This window comes from Aotus nancymaae, unplaced genomic scaffold, assembly GCF_030222135.1.
Source record: "Aotus nancymaae isolate 86718 unplaced genomic scaffold, 86718_ANA_hifiasm-v0.15.2.pri h1tg000002l, whole genome shotgun sequence".
Lineage (NCBI taxonomy): Eukaryota > Metazoa > Chordata > Mammalia > Primates > Aotidae > Aotus > Aotus nancymaae.
In genome coordinates, this window is record NW_026988413.1 from 52,714,554 (window position 1) to 52,732,636 (window position 18,083).

Consider the following 18,083-nt stretch of genomic DNA (forward strand, 5'->3'; position numbering starts at 1 on the left):
GGCATATAAAATGTGGAGTCATTTGCTGACAGTGAAGGAACAGGAGTGGGTAAGGGAGCTTTTGAAAGAGTGGAGATTCGAAATAATCTTTTGGGTAATGGCCCAGGGGCTCCCCAGAAACTGAGAAGAATGGGGGTAGGGGGACATGGGTTTGAAGGTGCAGGCTTTCTCATCCTCTGTGGATAGAGGTCACAACAGAAGGTTTTTACCTTCTCTTTGGCATCTAAAATACTTAGACACCTCCTGTGATTTCTGACTGGCTCTGTGAATTTTGCTCCTGATTAAAAAAAAGTTGATTTATTTTGTTTTGTTTCCTTTTTTTTTTTTTTCTGAGATGGACTTTCGCTGTGTCACCCAGGCTAGAGTGCAATGGCACTATCTCAGCCCACTGCAACCTCTGCCTCCCCAGGTTCAAGTGATTCTCATGCCGCAGCCTCCTGAGTAGCTGGGATTACAGGCGTGCACCACGACCCCTGGCTTATTTTTGTATTTTTAGGAGACGTGGGTGTCATCATGATGGTCAGATTGGTCTCAAACTCCTCATCTCAAGCAATTCTCCCCCCTCAGCCTCCCAAAGTGCTGAGATTAGAGGTGTGAGCCACCGCGCCATGCTTATTTTCTTTTTAACACAGAAAGAACTACTAGAAAACGAAAGGTCTGCCATAACTGTACTCCCTCAGAGATCACCGTATTCACGACATGGTATATATTTCTTGAGAGACTTTTCTTTTTTTTTTTTTGTTTTTTGAGACAGAGTCTTGCTCTTTCGCCAGGCTGGAGTGCAGTGGCATGATCTCGGCTCACTGCAACCTCCGTCTCCCGGATTCAAGCGATTCCCCTGCCTCAGCCTCCTGAGTAGCTGGGACTACAGGCGCATGCCACCACACCCAGCTAATTTTTTGTATTTTAGTAGAGATGGGGTTTCACCATAGCCAGGATGGTCTCGATATCGTGACTTCATGATCCGCCGCCTTGGCCTCCCAAAGTGCTGGGATTACAGGCGTGAGCCACTGCGCCTGGTCCTCCTTTTTTTCATTTTTAAACAAAAATACTTAAGTATATTGTTTGGAACAATAGATAACATACCTTATTTCCTGTAGGTATATAGCAAAATACGTTTAAACATACGGATATATCCTAATTTAAACTATTACTCTATTTTTGAATGCTACATTGTTTCCTGTTTCTTGCTATTATAAGGCAGTCCATGACAGACATATTTGTAGCTAAATCTTGGCATACATCTGTGATAACTTCATTAAGATAAACTTAGCAATGAGATTACTGACTTAAAAGGAATTATGACATTCCAACGTTTGTCTTTTTTCTTTGCATTTGCTGGTCAAAACAGAAATTCTTTCTCTTTCTTTTTCTTTCTTTTTTTTTTTTTTAAGTAACAGAGCCTAATTTTCCTGCAAAAAAGTGCTACCAATTTACCACCTTTATTCTAGTTCCCTAGAGTCTTCGCAGCAAAGTGTTATGATTTGAGGGGGAGTCATTTGAGGGTGAAAAAAAAATGGCATCTCATTATTTTATTTTTCAAAGTCTGAATAGTTAAAGACTGAGAATATTTCTTTTTTTCTTGGTCAGCCAGCAGGTGTCACACTTTATCAGGACGCTGCTCTGTCCCCAGATTTTGCTGACTTTATCATCTTCCTGTTGACTTAGTAAGAAACCATATTAGCCACCTAAGTGTTGGCACTCTGAAAGCACAAAGCACTTATCTCACGGATACAGGCTACACCCTTAGTTTGCCTAATGGATGCATGGGGCCAGGCAGATTGGCCTTTCCCGTGGGAATTCATGAACCAGAGAAACCCACTCTGCCATGCAAGCATTTGAATGATTGCTGGATCGATCAGTCCTGGGGATAAGCAATACTTCTTTTCAGCTTCATGAAACTCTAAAGCCACCTGTGAATTTTAGCAGGATCTCAGGCAGGAACACTCTTACTGAGAATGATTTGTTTCTTTTCCTGCCTGTTCCTGCCAGTCTCTTTTCTGAACTTGGGCCAGTATTTCCCTGGCTTTGTTAATAAAGATTTTCTGTGCAACATGTTGGTTAGTTGGTTCCTGATGTTTAAAAGCAAGATTTTCATATTCCCTAGTAGTTACTCACTGAATTAGCTGTGAATTTACAACCAGAAAGCTTCATCAGGGATCATCACAATTAAAACTGTGAATAGTATCATGAAGATTTTGTCAGTTTCATTCCATTTCTCGGGGAGCACCTGCACCAACCAGCACTGAGTATAGTTCCTGTTTTGCAGTATCAGTGACATTTAGAGGTATATTCAAGAATTTGTATTATTATTCAGCTGCAAAAAAGAATGAAATGAAATACTGATATATACTTAAAACATGGACAAACCATAAAAAAAATTCCATTAAGAAATCAGGTGCTTTTCCTGCCTGACTTAGTTTAAAAAAAAAAAAAGAAAGAAAGGAAAAGAAGTCCGGTGCACAAGATCAGATATTGTATGATTCTGTTTCTATCATGTGTAAGAAATAGGAAAATCTTTAGAGGCAGAAAGTAGATTAATGGTTGCCAGGGTCTGAGGGAGAGGAAATGGGAGTGACTGCTGAACAGGTACAGGGTTTCTTTTTCAGGTGATGGGAATGTTCTGGAAGTATATAGTGGTTATGGTTTCACATTGTTGTGAACATACTAAAAATCACTGAAGTATACACTTTATAACAGTTAAAATGGTGAATTTTATTTATTTTATTTTACTTGAGACAGGGTCTTGTTGTCGCCCAGGCTGGAGTGCAGTGGCACAATCTTGGGGCTCACTGCAACCTCTGCCTCCCTGGTTCAAGTAATCCACCTGCCTCAGCTTCCCGAGTAGCTGGGCTTACAGGCATGCACCACCATGCCTGGCTAATTTTTGTATTTTTGGTAGACGTGGGGTTTCACCATCATGGCTAGGCTGGTCTCAAACTCCTCATCTCAAGCAGTTCTCCCACTTCGGCTTCCCAAAGTGCTGGGATTACAGGCATGAACCACTGCACCCAGCCTTCTGAATTTTATATTAACTTTATCTCAACTTTAAAAAAAAAAAGAGCAGAGCTACCAGGCACTTCTGTGGCACCATTAGGAAGCAGTGTCCGGAACACTCTCTGTAGGACAGCTTCTGATTCTGAATTGTTGTATCAGTTTCTACAGCAGTAGTTACTGCCTGAAGAGGAGTTCTGTCCTCCTGTTCATCACTCTATTCATACTGATCTTCCGCTTCTAGATTCCTTGGGATACAATTCCTTGGTTAATTCATGCCCTTGGGTTCTACCATTGTCCCCACACATAGTCCAGGAGTTCAGGATTACAGTGAGCTATGATTGCACCACTGCACTCCAGCCTGGGTGGCAGAGCAATTCCCTGTCTCTAAAAAAGAAAGAAAAACTTATATAAGACAAGAAAAATATACAAAAGTCTATATACATAGCTCGGAGCAGTGGTTCATGTCTGTAATTGCAGCACTTTGGGAGTCTAAGGCAGGCAGATCACTTGAGGTCAGGCGTTCCAGACCAGCCTTGCTAACATGGTAAAACCCTGTCTCTACTAAAATTACAAAAATTTTTAGCCAGGTGTGGTGGCAGGTGCCTGTAATCCCAGCTACTTGAGAGGCTGAGGCAAGAGAATTGCTTGAACCCAAGAGGTAGAGGTTGCAGTGAGCCGAGATCATGCCATTGCATGATCTAGGAGCCTGGGTGACAGAACAAGACTCTGTCACCAAAAAAAAAAGAAAAAAAAATATAGCACTTGGACAGGCGTGGTGGCTCACACTGGTAATCCCAACTCCTTGGGAGGCCAGGGTGGATTGGGCGTGGTGGCGCATGCTTGTAGTCCCAGCTTCTCGGGAGGCTGAGGCAGGAGACTTGCTTAAGCCCAGGAGACAGAGGTTGCAGTAAGGGTAGATCACACTGCTGCACTCCAACTTGAGCAACAGAGTGAGACTCTCTCAAAAAAAAAAAGAAAGAAAAAAGAAATATAGCACTTAGAGCAATTTCATACTGGAACATGACTAGGTAGAATAATCATAGCCCCAAATACATCCAAGGATTTAGTCTGTATTGAAAGTATCATCTAAGATTAGTGGAGAAACATGGTTGATTCAAAAAATGTTGGATAACTGGGTAACCATTTAAAAAAACGTAAGTGTGGCTCCCCTACCTCACTTGCCTTTGCTAGATAAATTCCAAGTGGATCATAAATTTAAACATAAAAATGCAACTGTAGAATTAATCTACTTAAATTTGAGATTAAAAAAAAAAAAAGAACTTCTGACCGGGTGCAGTAGCTGACCCCTATAATGCCAACACTTAATGGGGCCAAGGCAGGTGGATCACTTGCAGTCAGGAGTTTGAGACCAGCCTGACCAACCTGGTGAAACCCCATCTCTGCTAAAAATACAAAAATTGGCCAGGCATGGTGGTGTGTGCCTATAGCCCCAGGCACTCAGGAGGCTGAGGCAGGAGAATTTCTTGGATTCAGGAGGCGGAAATTGCAGTGATCTGAGATCATGCCACTGCACTCCAGCCTGGGCAACACAAGAGGAGACTCCATCTCAAAAAACAAACAAACAAAAAACAAAACAAAAAAAACTCTGGCAACATCCTAAGTGTGACTTAAGTCCCAGAGGTTTTTTTTTTTTTTTGAAACGGAGTTTTGCTCTTGTTGCCCAGGCTGGAATGCAATGGCATGATCTTGGCTCACCGCAACCTCCACCTCCTGGGTTCACGAGATTCTTCTGCCTCAGCCTCCCAAGTAGTTAGGATTACAGGCATGCACTACCACGCCCATCTGGGTTTCTCCATGTTTGTTAGGCCAGTCTCAAACTTCTGACCTGAGGTGATCCACCTGCCTCAGCCTCCCAAAGTGCTGGGACTACAGGCATAAGCCACCATGCCGGGATGCTATTTTTTTTTTTTTTTTTAAAGAAGAAAAGGTTCATGAATTTAACGAAAATTTCTCTATATAGTTGTTTGTTTTAATTTTAGAGACAGGATCTTGCCGTGTTGGCCAGGCTGGTCTTGAACTCCTGGGCTCAAGCGATCTGCCTGTCTAGGCCTCCCAGAGTACTGAGATTATAGGTGTGAGCCACCGTGCCTGGCCCCTACATAGTTTTCCTTTACAGAAGAATGACAAATATAAAAACACAGTTTCAGTCAACACAGTAATATTCAGTTCAGCCAATAATCATGCTTGGGTACCTAAATAATTGGGTAAAAGACTATGGAGGAACAGGATTTTTACACAATTTCAAAAGTATTTCCCCACTGATTACTGATTAAAAGCAAAGGGAAAGAGACTCTTAGAGTGTAAAAATCTAGTACATACTATCCTAATTAAATGATTAAAGTTATCATTAGTGATGGACAAACTCAATCTCTGCCTTTTGATGTGATGCATCAAAAAGGGCCATGTCACCTAAGTAGTATTTCTACCAAAAATGTTTACATGAAGAAACAGTCAGACAAATCCACATTGAAAGATGTGTAAAAGTGCTGGCCTGGGTTCTTCTAAGAGCCAGATGTCATGAAAAAACAAGTCTAGACAGATCACTTAATGGAGACCAAACAGACATCACAACTGCAATGTATGATCCTCAGTTGGATCCTGGAAGCCTAACAAACGAAGACAGCCAGGCCCACTGGCTCACGCCTATACTCCCAACACTTTGGAAAGCCAAGGTAGGTGAATCACTTGAGGCCAGGAGATCAAGACCAGCCTGACCAACATGGTGAAACCCTGTCTTTACTGAAAATACAAAAAAAAATAACTAGATGTGGTGGCATGTACCTGTATTTTCAGCTACTCGGGAGGCTGAGGCAGAAGAATCTCTTGAACTTATCTCATGCCTATAATCCCAGCACTGTGTGAGATCAATGTGGGTGGATCACCTGAGGTCAGGAGTTCAAGACCAGCCTGGCCAACGTGGTGAAACCAGTCTACTAAATATACAAAAATTAGCTGGGCACAGTGGCTCACGCCTGTAATCTCAACACTTTGGGAGGCCAAAGCAGGCAGATCACCTGAGGTCAGGAGTTCGGGACCAGCCTGTCCAACATGTGTGAAACCCCATCTCTATTAAAAATACAAAATATAAAAATTAGCCCAGTGTGGTGGTGTGCACTTGTAATCCCAGCTACTCAGGAGGCTGAGACAGGAGAATTGCTTGAACCCAGGAGGTGGAGGTTGCAGTGAACCAAGATCACGCCACTGAACTCCAGCCTTGGCAATAGAGCAAGACTCTGTCTCAAAAATAATAATAATAATAATACAAAAATTAGCTGATATGGTAGCGCACACCTGTAATCCCAGCTACTCGGGAGACTGAGGCAGGAGAATCACTTGAGCCCGGGAGGCAGAGGTTACAGTGAGCTGAGATCGTGCCAGTGCACTCCAGCCTGGATGACAGAGTGAGACTGTCTCAAAAAAAAAAAACAACAACAACAACAACATTGGCTGCCAGTGGTGACACTAGAGATAAAAAGGGGAGAAAGGCTTTTCAGTGCTCTGTTTTTCTACATATATTTCCTATTGAAGAAGACAAGGAATTTCTAATGAAAATTTGATAGCACAGGAAATATCTATATATTAAATGATAGCAGCATGGTATAGGTTTGGGCAGAATTCCAGCTATATATAACATGTCTTTAAAAAAAGAAAGGAAATACAAAGTTAGATGTCAGTGGAAATTTTTTCAGGCAATAGAAGTATGAATTTCTTTTCCATTTCTCTGTTGTATTTTCCAAGTTTTCTATAACGAGTTTACAATATTTTTCTGATAGACAAAAATAATAACCTTTTTAAAAAAAAAAATGCTTAATACCATTCTTTATATGGGATTTGTCCCTGTACCCATTTGTTTCCTCACCTCTCACCCCACAAAAAGTAGAAAGTTCCTCAGATAGGCTGGGCGCGTTGGCTCACACCTGTAATCCCAGCACTTTGGGAGGCCAAGGTGTGCGGATTACAAGGTAAAGAGATCGAGACCATCCTGGCCAACAAGGTGAAACCCCGTCTCTACTAAAAAATACAAAAATTAGCTGGGCGTGGTGGCTCACGCCTGTAGTCCCAGCTACTCTGGAGGCTGAGGCAGGAGGAATGCTTGAACCAGGGAGGCAGAGGTTGCAGTGAACCGAGATCATGCCACTGCACTCCAGCCTGGCGACAGAGCGAGACTCCCTCTCAAAAAAAAGAAAAAGAAAATTCCTCAGATATTTTCTGTTACTCATCAGCCTATAAATAATAAGAGGTCTTAAGTATATAAAATATGGATGGCCAGGAGTACATAGTTCCAACAGGAGCACGTACCATTACACTGAAGGAAGAATGCAGAGAGAAGAGAAGGACATGCACACCTCAGGTGCTGCAGTGCCTTTTCCTTTCGGGGGCTCAGAGCTGTGCTGTATCTTGTTTCCTGTACTGTTTCAGGCAGACAATCAATATCTTACGATCTTCTTTCTACTCTTTTTTTGTTTTGTTGCGTTTCCTTTTTTTTTTTTTAAGAATAACTGCACAAAGACTTGCCCACCTGAATAAGTGCTTGATGAACTTTAAGCTAGGGAATTTCAGCTATCAGAAAAAGCCTCTGAAATTGGGAGAGCTTCAAGGAAACCACTTCACTGTTGTTCTCAGGTAAAGACCTGCAGGTGGGAATGTAGACCAGAGGGTCTGGCTGGGGCATTGTGAGTCTGTTACTCATCATTGGTCATAAGGTCCTGGTGAGCTGGTACTAACAAAACAGGAGTGGCAGCAAGGGACGGTAGGGCAGGGCCTGGCAGGGCTGGGAGAGCAAATACAGACACCTTGCCCCTTGGAAACCTAGCACAGCCTTTGGAAAGACACCGTTTTCTTCAAATACTGTGGTAAAAGACACTGAGCCTGTGATTCCACTTAAGACAAAGCTCCTAGAATAGGCAAATCCATAGACACAGAAAGTAGAATAGTGGTTACAGGGGAAAAGGGTAGGAGTAATGGAAAGTTACTGTTTAGTGGGTACAGAGTTTCATTTTGGGAACATGAAAAAATTTGGGAAGTAGATAGTGGTGAAGGTTGCCCAACACTGTGAATGTAGTTAACCCATTTATGCCTGGTGTTCCATTATTGGAATGCTAAGTATGTAAGGGTTATTTCTGTCATACTGCTCAAGATCATCCCCAAAGTCTGATTGCAAAAATTCAAAAAATTACAACCTCCAGCATAAATGGGTTAATACCACCAAATTGCACACTTAAAAATGGCTAAAATGGTAAATTACATTATAAATCACTTATCACAACTTTTAAAAAAAGAAAGAGCCCTCAGGAGGTAGAGAGAAAGCTGCAGGGGAGTGAACGAAAGACACGAAGCTACACTAGTCGTTTACGATCTGCCTCCCTGAACGTTTGACTTTTTTTCTCTGGATAATTTGGGTCCCTGTAGAAATATAACAGGAACTGATGACCAAGTACAGCAAGCTATGAACTCTCTCAAGGAGATTGGATTTATTAACTACTATGGAATGCAGAGATTTGGAACCACAGCTGTCCCTACGTATCAGGTTGGAAGGTTGGTATTGAATTTCTTTTATCAAAAAGAGATTTTTCATAAAAGAAGCAGGATTTGTTGGTGGTGGCATTTTTAATTATTTCTACGTTCTCTCATGTCTGGGGTAAACGAACTACAGTCTCATAATTTTTAAGATAATGCATGCACAAGGTAAAAAATCAGAGTTCAAAAGAATATGACTTGAAAATTGAGCTTTCCTACCACTCTTGGTAACCCATCCAGGGGATCTATTTTTATTTTTATTTTTATTTTTATTTTTTGAGACAGAGTCTTTCTCTGTTGATCAGGCTGAAGTGCAGTGGTGTGATGTCAGCTCACTGCAGCCTCCGCCTCCCAGGTTCAAGCAGTTTGCCTGCCTCAGCCTCCTGAGTAGCTGGGATTACAGGCTCCTGCCACCACACCCAGCTAACTTTTTTGTCTTTTTAGTAGTGACAGGGTTTCACCATGTGACCAGGCTGGTCTCAAACTCCTGACCTCAAATTATCCACCCACCTCAGCCTCCCAAAGTACTGGAATTACAGGTGTGAGCCACTGTGCCCGGCCCTATTTTTATTTTTATTTTTTAACAGGTAAGTCTTGGCTCAGTAAGTGATTCCACAGTAATCAGTTGGGTAACTCAGACCCAAAGTAGCCCTACAGAGGTGATATATTTTATGATCTGTGTTAACAAGTTAAATTTGATACGCCCTTCTCTCACTCTTAATTTTATGTATTTTTTAATTTTTATTTTTTGAGATGACGTCTCGCTCTGTTGCCCAGGCTGCAGTGTAGTGGCACCATCTCGGCTCACTGCAACCTCTGCCTCCTGGGTTCAGGTGATTCTTCTGCCTCAGCCTCCCAAGTAGCTGAGACTACAGGCATGCACCATGCCCAGCTAATTTTTGTATTTTTAGTAGAGGCGAGGTTTTGCCATGTTGACCAAACTGGTCTCAAACTCCTGACCTCCAGTGATCTGCCCGCCTTGGTCTCCCTAACTGGGAGGTGTGAGCCACCGTGCCTGGCCCCTTCCCTCACTCTTTAAGGAAAGTAATAAAGGATAAAATTAGTGACATGGAGTTTAAGAACTCTGATTTACTTTTAAACTAATAAGAATCCCTCTAGACTAAGCTACAGTGGGAATCCCATCAATAAATAGTTGGGTTCATAAATGTACTTCTGGAATCCTGTTGCTCAGCAGAGACTGTGTTACATAAACTAGTTATTCAGTTAGAATTGTAGTAGTTACAGGTTGGAAATGATTTGAGTGTTCATATTCTGCCTTGTGTTTCAGACCCTTCAGGTTAGCAAACTTAGGCTTAGCGAGGACTGTCTGAACTCATTAGTTGATTGGCTGTAGTTTGGAAATAGAGTTTTCCTGGCTTCCAGTCCATTGTTTTAGCAGCTAACTATGTGAAGTTGCATTAGTTTTTGTGATTTTAAAAGTGCAAAATGATAAAAATCTATATTTCCTCTGCCTCTTTGAGGTAGTATTGAGAAGATGAAAAAGCTCAGGTGAAATCAGACTTGAGTTCTGAGCCTCAAATTACTCATCTGTAGAATGGAGATGATAATACCAATTCAGAAGGTGATGAAAATGAAGTGAAATGATGTTGAGGCCACATCTATTTTTATGCCTAGAATATAGTGAGTGCTAATATGTTTTCAACCTTGCTAATGTCAGAGGGCATTGACAAAAACAATAAAAATGTGATTTGTATTACGGGACAGAATATTTAAGGGAGGGCTGTATCAGCTTATAAATTTGTTATTAATTTGGCAGAAGGACAGCCGTGGAACCCTATAAATTTTGTACTTCAAAGATAATGTAAACAAACGTAAATAACTAAAATGAGATCAAATTTATCCCACAACAAAAATTACATAGCATGCCCAAAGGTCAGTACTGTCAGCTCAGAATTCCAAATCATTTGTTTTTACAGCATAAGAATATCTCTTGCTTTCAAAGAAACCCATTGTTAACACCATAGAATTTCCTGAAGGCAAAAACTAACTCTGTTTATATTGTATAGGTGGAAAAATGACTTGTATCTAAAATATTGAAAGCTCTTACAACTCAAGAACAGAAAGACAACCCATTCTAAAACTTGGCAAAGAGTCTGAATAGACCTTTTTTTTTTTTTTTTTTTGAGACGGAGTTTCGCTCTTGTTACCCAGGCTGGAGTGCAATGGCGCGATCTCGGCTCACCGCAACCTCCGCCTCCTGGGTTCAGGCAATTCTCCTGCCTCAGCCTCCTGAGTAGCTGGGATTACAGGCACGCGCCACCATGCCCGGCTAATTTTTTGTATTAGTAGAGACGGGGTTTCACCATGTTGACCAGGATGGTCTCGATCTCTTGAACTCGTGATCCACCTGCCTCGGCCTCCCAAAGTGCTGGGATTACAGGCTTGAGCCACCGCACCCGGCCTGAATAGACCTTTTTTTTTTTTTTTTTTTTTTTTTTTGAGACGGAGTTTCACTCTCGTTACCCAGGCTGGAGTGCAATGGCACGATCTCGGCTCACCGCAACCTCCGCCTCCTGGGTTCAGGCGATTCTCCTACCTCAGCTTCCTGAGTAGCTGGGATTACAGGCACGCGCCACCATGCCCAGCTAATTTTTTTGTATTAGTAGAGACGGGGTTTCACAATGTTGACCAGGATGGTCTCGATCTCTTGACCTCGTGATCCACCCGCCTCGGCCTCCCAAAGTGCTGGGATTACAGGCTTGAGCCACCGCGCCCGGCCAGACCTTTTTTAAAATAACATAAACAAATGGCCAATAAGCACCCAAAAAGATGCTTATCATCACTAATCTTTAAGAAATGCAAATCAAAACCACAGTGAGATGCCACTTCATATCTACCAGGATGGCTGAAATAAAAAAGAGAGAATAACACGTGTTGGTGAGGACTGGAGAAATTGGAACCCCTGTACATTCCTAGTGGAAATGTAAAATGGTATAACCATTTTGGAAAATAGCCTGGAAGTTCCTCAAAAGGTTACAAAGTTAGCATATGACCCAGCAGTTGCATTTCTAGGTATATACTGAGGACAATTGAAAATTATATGTTCACACAAAAATTTATACAGATGTTTATAGCAGCCAAAAGACTGGAAACAACCCAAAGGTCCACCTACTGATGAATGGATAAACAAAATATACAATGGAATATATAATATAAAATAATATACAATGAAATATTAGCAATAAAAAGGAATGAAATACTGATAACGTTCTGCAACATGAATGAACCTTGAAAACATATTGCTAAGTAAGCTGGGCACTGTGGCTCATGCCTGTAACCCCATTTGAGAGGCCAAGGTGGGAGGATCACTTGAGGCCAGGAGTTCAAGACCAGCCTGGGCACCATAGCAAGGCCCCATCTCTACAAAAAAAAGTTTTTTTTAATTAGCTGAGTGTGGTGCTGCCTGCCTTTGGTCCTAGCTACTCAGGAGGCTTAGGCAGGAGAATCAGTTAAGCCCAGGAGTTTGAGGATGCAGTGAACAGTGTACCACCACTGCACTATAGCCTGGGTGACAGAGCAAGACCCTGCCTGTGAATGAGTGAATGAATCCATTTCTTTGTTTTTTCTTTCTTTCTTTTTTCTTTTTTTTACTTCAAAACCACAATCAGAAGAAATTTTCTATGAAATTTCCAATGTGAGCAAATCTATAGAGAAAGAGCTGGAACAGCCCAAATGGGGAGTGACTGCCAGTGGGATAGGAGTTTTTTTTTGGGGGGGGGGTGATAAAAATGTTCTAAAATTCTGTAATGCTCCACGATTCTTTAAAAATATTAAAAGCCATTGAATTGTACACTTAAAATTCAATGGGTGAATTATATGGTATGTGAATTATTGAATACCTTAAAAACTTTTAAAAAAAGAAAGCGACCTGGGCACAGTGGCTCACGCCCGTAATCCCAACACTTGGGGAGGCTGAGGTGAGTAGATCACCTGAGGTCAAGAGTTCGAGATCAGCCTGGCCAACATGGTGAAACCCCTTCTCTACCAAAAATATAAAAATTAGCTGAGTGTGGTGGCATGTGCCTATAGTCCCAGCTACTCGGGAGGCTGAGGCAGGAGAATCGCTTGAACTCAGGAGGCAGAGGTGACAGAGTGAGACTCTGTCTCAAAAAAAAAAAAAAAAAGAAAGAAAGAAAAGTAGAGTAAGTAAGCCCTCACATCTGTTTAAATGATTTTCGAGAAGGGTGATAAGACCATTCAAATTGGAAAGGCTAACTTTTCAACAAATAATTTTTGGGAAAATTGGATATCCACATGCAAAAAACTGAAAATGGACCCTTACCTTACAAGTTACACCATATATAAAATTAAAATAGGCTAGGCATGGTGGATTACGCCTGTAATCCCAGCACTTTGGGAAGCCGAGGTGGGCGGATTGCTTGAGGTCAGGCTTTCAAGACCATCCTAGCCAACATAGTGAAACCCCATCTCTACTAAAAAATACAAAAATTAACTGGGGGTGGTGGCGTGTACACCTGTAATCCCAGCTACTTGTGAGGCTGAGGCAGGAGAATTGCTTGAGCCCAGGGGGGCAGAGGTTGCAGTGAGCCAAGATTGCGCCACTACACTTCAGCCTGGGTGACAGTGAAACTCTGTCTCAAAAATAAAATAAACTCAAAGTGGATCAAAGATCTAAACATAGAGCAGAGCTGCACTTACACAAACTCTTAGAAGAAAACATGGGTGGAAGCTTCATGATACTGGATTTGTCAGTGGTTTTTTGGATATGACACCAAAAGCACAGGCAACACACAAAAGAAAAAAATAGATAAGTTGGACTTTAAACAAAAAACACATGTGCATCAAAGGACATTATCAATGGAATGAAAAGATAACCCACAGAATAGGAGACAATATTTCAAATCATATATCTGATAAGACTTATATCTAGAATGTATAAAGGACTAAATGACTCCTAAAACTCAACAACAACCAAAAAAAAAAAAAAAATGCAAAAATGAGCAAAGGAGTGGAATAAATGTGTTTCCAAAGATACACAGATTGGTGTTTGACATCACAAGTCATTAGGGAGATGCAAATTGAAACCACCATGGGTACCACTTTATATCCATTAGGAAGGCTACCATCACAAAACAATGAAAACAAATAAGTGTTGGTAAGGGTGCAGAGAAATAAGAAACCTGGGCTTTGCTGGTGAGGATGTAAAATAGTGTAGCCATTGTGGAAAACAGTATGGTGATTTCTTAAGAAATTAAATATAGGCTGGGCATGGTGGCTCAGTCCTATAATCTCAGCACTTTGGGAGGCTGAGGCTAGCTAGTCACAAGCTCAAGAGATCGAGACCATCCTGACCAACATGGTGAAACCCCATCTCTTCTAAAAATACAAAAATTAGCTGGGTGTGGTGACGAGCGCCTGTAGTCCCAACTACTCAGAAGGCTAACGCAGAAGAATCTCTTGAACCCAGGAGGTGGAAGTTGCAGTGAGCCGAGATCGTACCACTGCACTTAAGCCTGGTGAGAGAGCAAGACTCCGTCTAAAAAAATAAAGTAAATATAGACTGGGTGTGGTGGCTCACACCTGTAATCCCAGCACTTTGGGAAGCCGATGTGGGTGGATCACCTGAGGTCGGGAGTTCAAGAACAGCCTGACCAATATGGAGAAACCCTGTCTCTACTAAAAATACAAAAAATTAGCATTCCTGTAATCCCAGCTACTTGGGAGGCTGAGGCAGGAAAATGGCTTGAACCTGGGAGGCAGAGGTTGCGGTGAGCCGAGATCATGCCATTGCACTCCAGCCTGGGCAACAAGAGTGAAACTGTGTCTCAAAAATAAATAAAAATTATGTTATGATCCAACAATTCCACATCTCAGTATATACCCAGAAGAAATGACAGTGGGAACTCACCAGATACTTGTACACACGTTTATAACAGCACTATTCACAATAGCCAAAAAGTAGGAGCAACCCAAGTGTTTATTCAAACAAAATGTGGCATATACATACAATGGAGTATGTAAGCCTTTAAAGGGAGGGATTTTGTTTGTTTGCTTGCTTGCTTTTTTTTTTTTTTTTTTTTTTTTTGAGATGGAGTCTTGCTCTGTTGCCCAGGCTGGAGTACAGTGGCATAATCTTGGCTCACTACAACCTCCACCTCCCAGGCTTGAGTAATTCAAAAGGAGGGAAATTTTCATACATGCTCTCACATGGAAAAGCCTTGGAAACTTTATGTTACCTGACATAAGCCAGTAACAAAAGGACAAATATGGTGTGATTTCTCTTACATGAGGTTCCTAGAGTAGTCAAAACCATAGACAGGAAGTGGAATGGTGGCTGCCAGGGGTTAGGGGGATGGGTAGATAGGGAGTTTTATTGAATGGGTATTGAGTTGCAGTTGAGAAGATTGAAAAGTTCTGGAGGTGGACAGTGGTGATGGTTGCCCTGACAATGTAAATGTGCATAATGCCACAGAACTGTACACTTAAAAATAGCCAAAAATCTAAATTTTATGTTATATTTATTTTACCACAGTAAAATAAAAGAAGGTAGAAGAAGGAAAGATAAAGTAAGAAAAGTACAAAACACCTTAATGTGTAGTGTGCTAAGTAGGATGGCCCATTGTAAAGATCTGTTTATATTTAATGTGGCGTTGTATACTGAACCTTTACAGTATATGGTGGCATCTTAAAGGTGTTGAAAAGTCCTGCAGTTAAGAAACAGTTTAGGGCCGGACGTGGTGGCTCCTACCTGTAATCCCAGCACTTTGGGAGGCCAGGGCAGGTGGATCACGAGATCAGGAGATTGAGACATCCTAGCCAGCATGGTGAAACCCCACTAAAAACAGAAAAGTTAGCTGGGCGTGGTGTACAGTAGTCTCAGCTACTCAGGAGGCTGAGGCAGGAGAATCGCTTGAACCAGGGAGGTGGAGATTGCAGTGAGATCGCACCACGCACCACTGCACTCTAGCCTGGGCAACAGAGAGAGACTCCGTCTAAAAAAAAGGTAGAAACTGAAAGAAACTGTTTATTATGTCAGGTGGTGGCAAAGGGTTTTCTATAAAGGAACAGGTAGTTAATATTTCAGGCTTTGTGGGTCATTTAATGTTTGTTGCAGGTACTGAGCTCTGGAGTTAACACTGCAAAAGCAGCCATGGACAGTATGCAAATCAATGAGCATGGCTGTTTTCCAATAAAACTACAGAATTAGGTGGACAACCAGATTAGGCCTGCAAGCTGTAATTGATACTTAACAAAGGTTTTTTGTTTGCTTGCTTGTTTGTTTTTGTTTTTGAGACGAAGTCTCACTCTTTCGCCCAGGCTGGAGTGCAGTGGCGCGATCTGGGCTCACTGCAACCTCCACCTCCTGGGTTCAAGCAATTCTCCTTCCTCAGCCTCCCGAGTAGATGGGACTACAGGCACGTGCCACTATGCCCGGCTAATTTTTTTGTATTTCTGGGAGAAATGGGGCTTCACCATGTTAGCTGGGATGGTCTCAATTTTCTGACCTTGTGATCTGTCCACCTCAGCCTCCCAAAGTGCTGGGATTACAGGCATGAACCACCACACCCTGCCTAACCAAGGTTTTTAAGTGTAAAAATCTATGTCTATTATATCTGGCAGACCAGTGCCTAGTACCAACTAGTACTCTACTCTTTTTGTCAATATTGTCTAAAGGATTATCCAAGTAAATAATTTATCACCCCAGGAATGATTTAAAGACTGATTTAACATGGCTTGTTCCAGGACTGTGAGGATGGCCAGCAATAGGAAATCTGTTGATGTAATTACATTGTTGGATTGAAAATCCATATGATGTCATCAATATATACCAAATAGCATTTTAAACAGTTTAATATCCAGAAATGGCCTTTATTATGTAACTTCAATATGAAAAAGAAGAAACATAATTAACTAGAAAAACAGAAAAATTACTAGAAGGGGATTCCTGTGTTCTTTTGATAGAGAAAGGTCTTGCTAAGTAAGACTCCAAGACCAGAAATCTTAAAGGAAAAAAATTTTCAGATAGAGTATAGCAATAATACAGTAAAAGTTAAAGGAAGAATTACATACTTACAGATTCACCAAAAAGGTCAAAAATACACTCTGAAGTGTTAACAGTGCTTCATTTCTTAGAGATTGAGTAACATGTAACCTGCCTTATATACCGTTCAGTTTTTTAAAAGCGTATATAGGCCAGGCATGGTGGCTCACGCCTGTAATCCCAGTACTTTGGGAGGCCAATGTGGCAGATCACCTGAGGCTAGGAGTTTTGAGAGCAGCCTGGCCAACATAGTGAAACCTCATCTCTACTAAAAATATAAAAATGGGCTGAGCACAGTGGTTCATGCCTGTAATCCTAGCACTTTGGGAGGCTGAAATGGGTGGATCACTTGAGGCCAAGAGTTCAAGACCAGCCTGGCCAACATGGTGAAACCCCTTCTCTACTAAAAATACAAAAATTGTCCAGACATGGTGGCCCAATCCTATAATTCCAGCTACTTGGGAGGCTGAGGCACAAGAATCGCTTGAACCTGAAAGGCAGAGGTTGCAGTGAGCTGAGATCACACCACTGCACTCCAACCTGGGCAGAAGAGTGAGACTCCATCTCAAAAAATAAAAAATTAGCCAGGCATGGTGACTCATACCTGTAGTCCCAGCTGCACCGGAGGATGATGCAGGAGAATTGCTTAAGCCCAAGAGCAGAGGTTGCAGTGAGCCAAGGTTGTGCCACCGCACTCCACCCTAAAAGACAGAGGGAGACTATCTCAACAAATTAAAATTAAATTTTAAAAAAAGCATATGGGCCGGGCGTGGTGGCTCACCCCTGTAATCCTAGCACTTTAGGAGGCCGAGGTGGGTGGATCACCTGAGGTCAGGAGTTCAAGACCAGCCTGGCCGTCATGGTGAAACCCCATCTTTGAAAAAATAAAAATTTTTAAAAAGCATATATAAATTTTATAATCATCAGATAATCAAGATATTTCCATTCTGACAAGAATAATATAGAAGAGCAAATTGTATTCTATTGCCTAGATAATACCAAGAAGGTATTAACATGGAGAAATCAAACGAGTTTCACACAAAGTTTCAAACATGTTTTCACACATAAAGAGTTAACTGTGATTTATATAAATAATACCATGTGGGATGGGCACAGTGGCTGGCCCCTGTAATCCCAGCGCTTTGAGAGGCCGAGGCGGGTGGATCACAAGGTCGAGAGTTCAAGACCAGCCTGGCCAATATGGTGAAACCACCCCCCTACCAAAAAAAAACACAAAAATTAGCCAGGCGTGGTGGTGGGTGCCTGTAGTCTCAGCTACTCTGAGACTGAGGCAGGAGAATCGCTTGAACCCTGGAGGCAGAGGTTGCAGTAAGCTGAAATCATGCCACTGTACTCCAGCCTGGGTGACAGAGTGAGACTCTGTCTCAAAAATAAATAAATAACATGTATAACTACTTAAAGCATGACTAGGTAGTATTTGTACTATTAACACATTTAAACTGAAATGATATTAAATATTATGGGTAAGCATTATGTTTTCAATTTTATTCTCTTTTTTTTAAAG

General features: G+C 41.7%; 1 protein-coding gene across 3 annotated transcripts in view; it reads left to right on the forward strand.

Annotated features, from left to right (window-relative positions):
* Nucleotides 1-18,083, forward strand: part of PUS7 (pseudouridine synthase 7) — a 63,306-nt gene that overhangs the window by 30,046 nt on the left and 15,177 nt on the right. For all 3 annotated transcript variants that reach the window (XM_064374649.1, XM_021673120.2, XM_021673126.2), the window contains exons 8-9: nucleotides 7,513-7,641; nucleotides 8,428-8,553. In XM_064374649.1, the coding sequence (XP_064230719.1) occupies nucleotides 7,513-7,641; nucleotides 8,428-8,553 (255 nt within the window). The remainder of the gene's footprint in view (nucleotides 1-7,512; nucleotides 7,642-8,427; nucleotides 8,554-18,083) is intronic.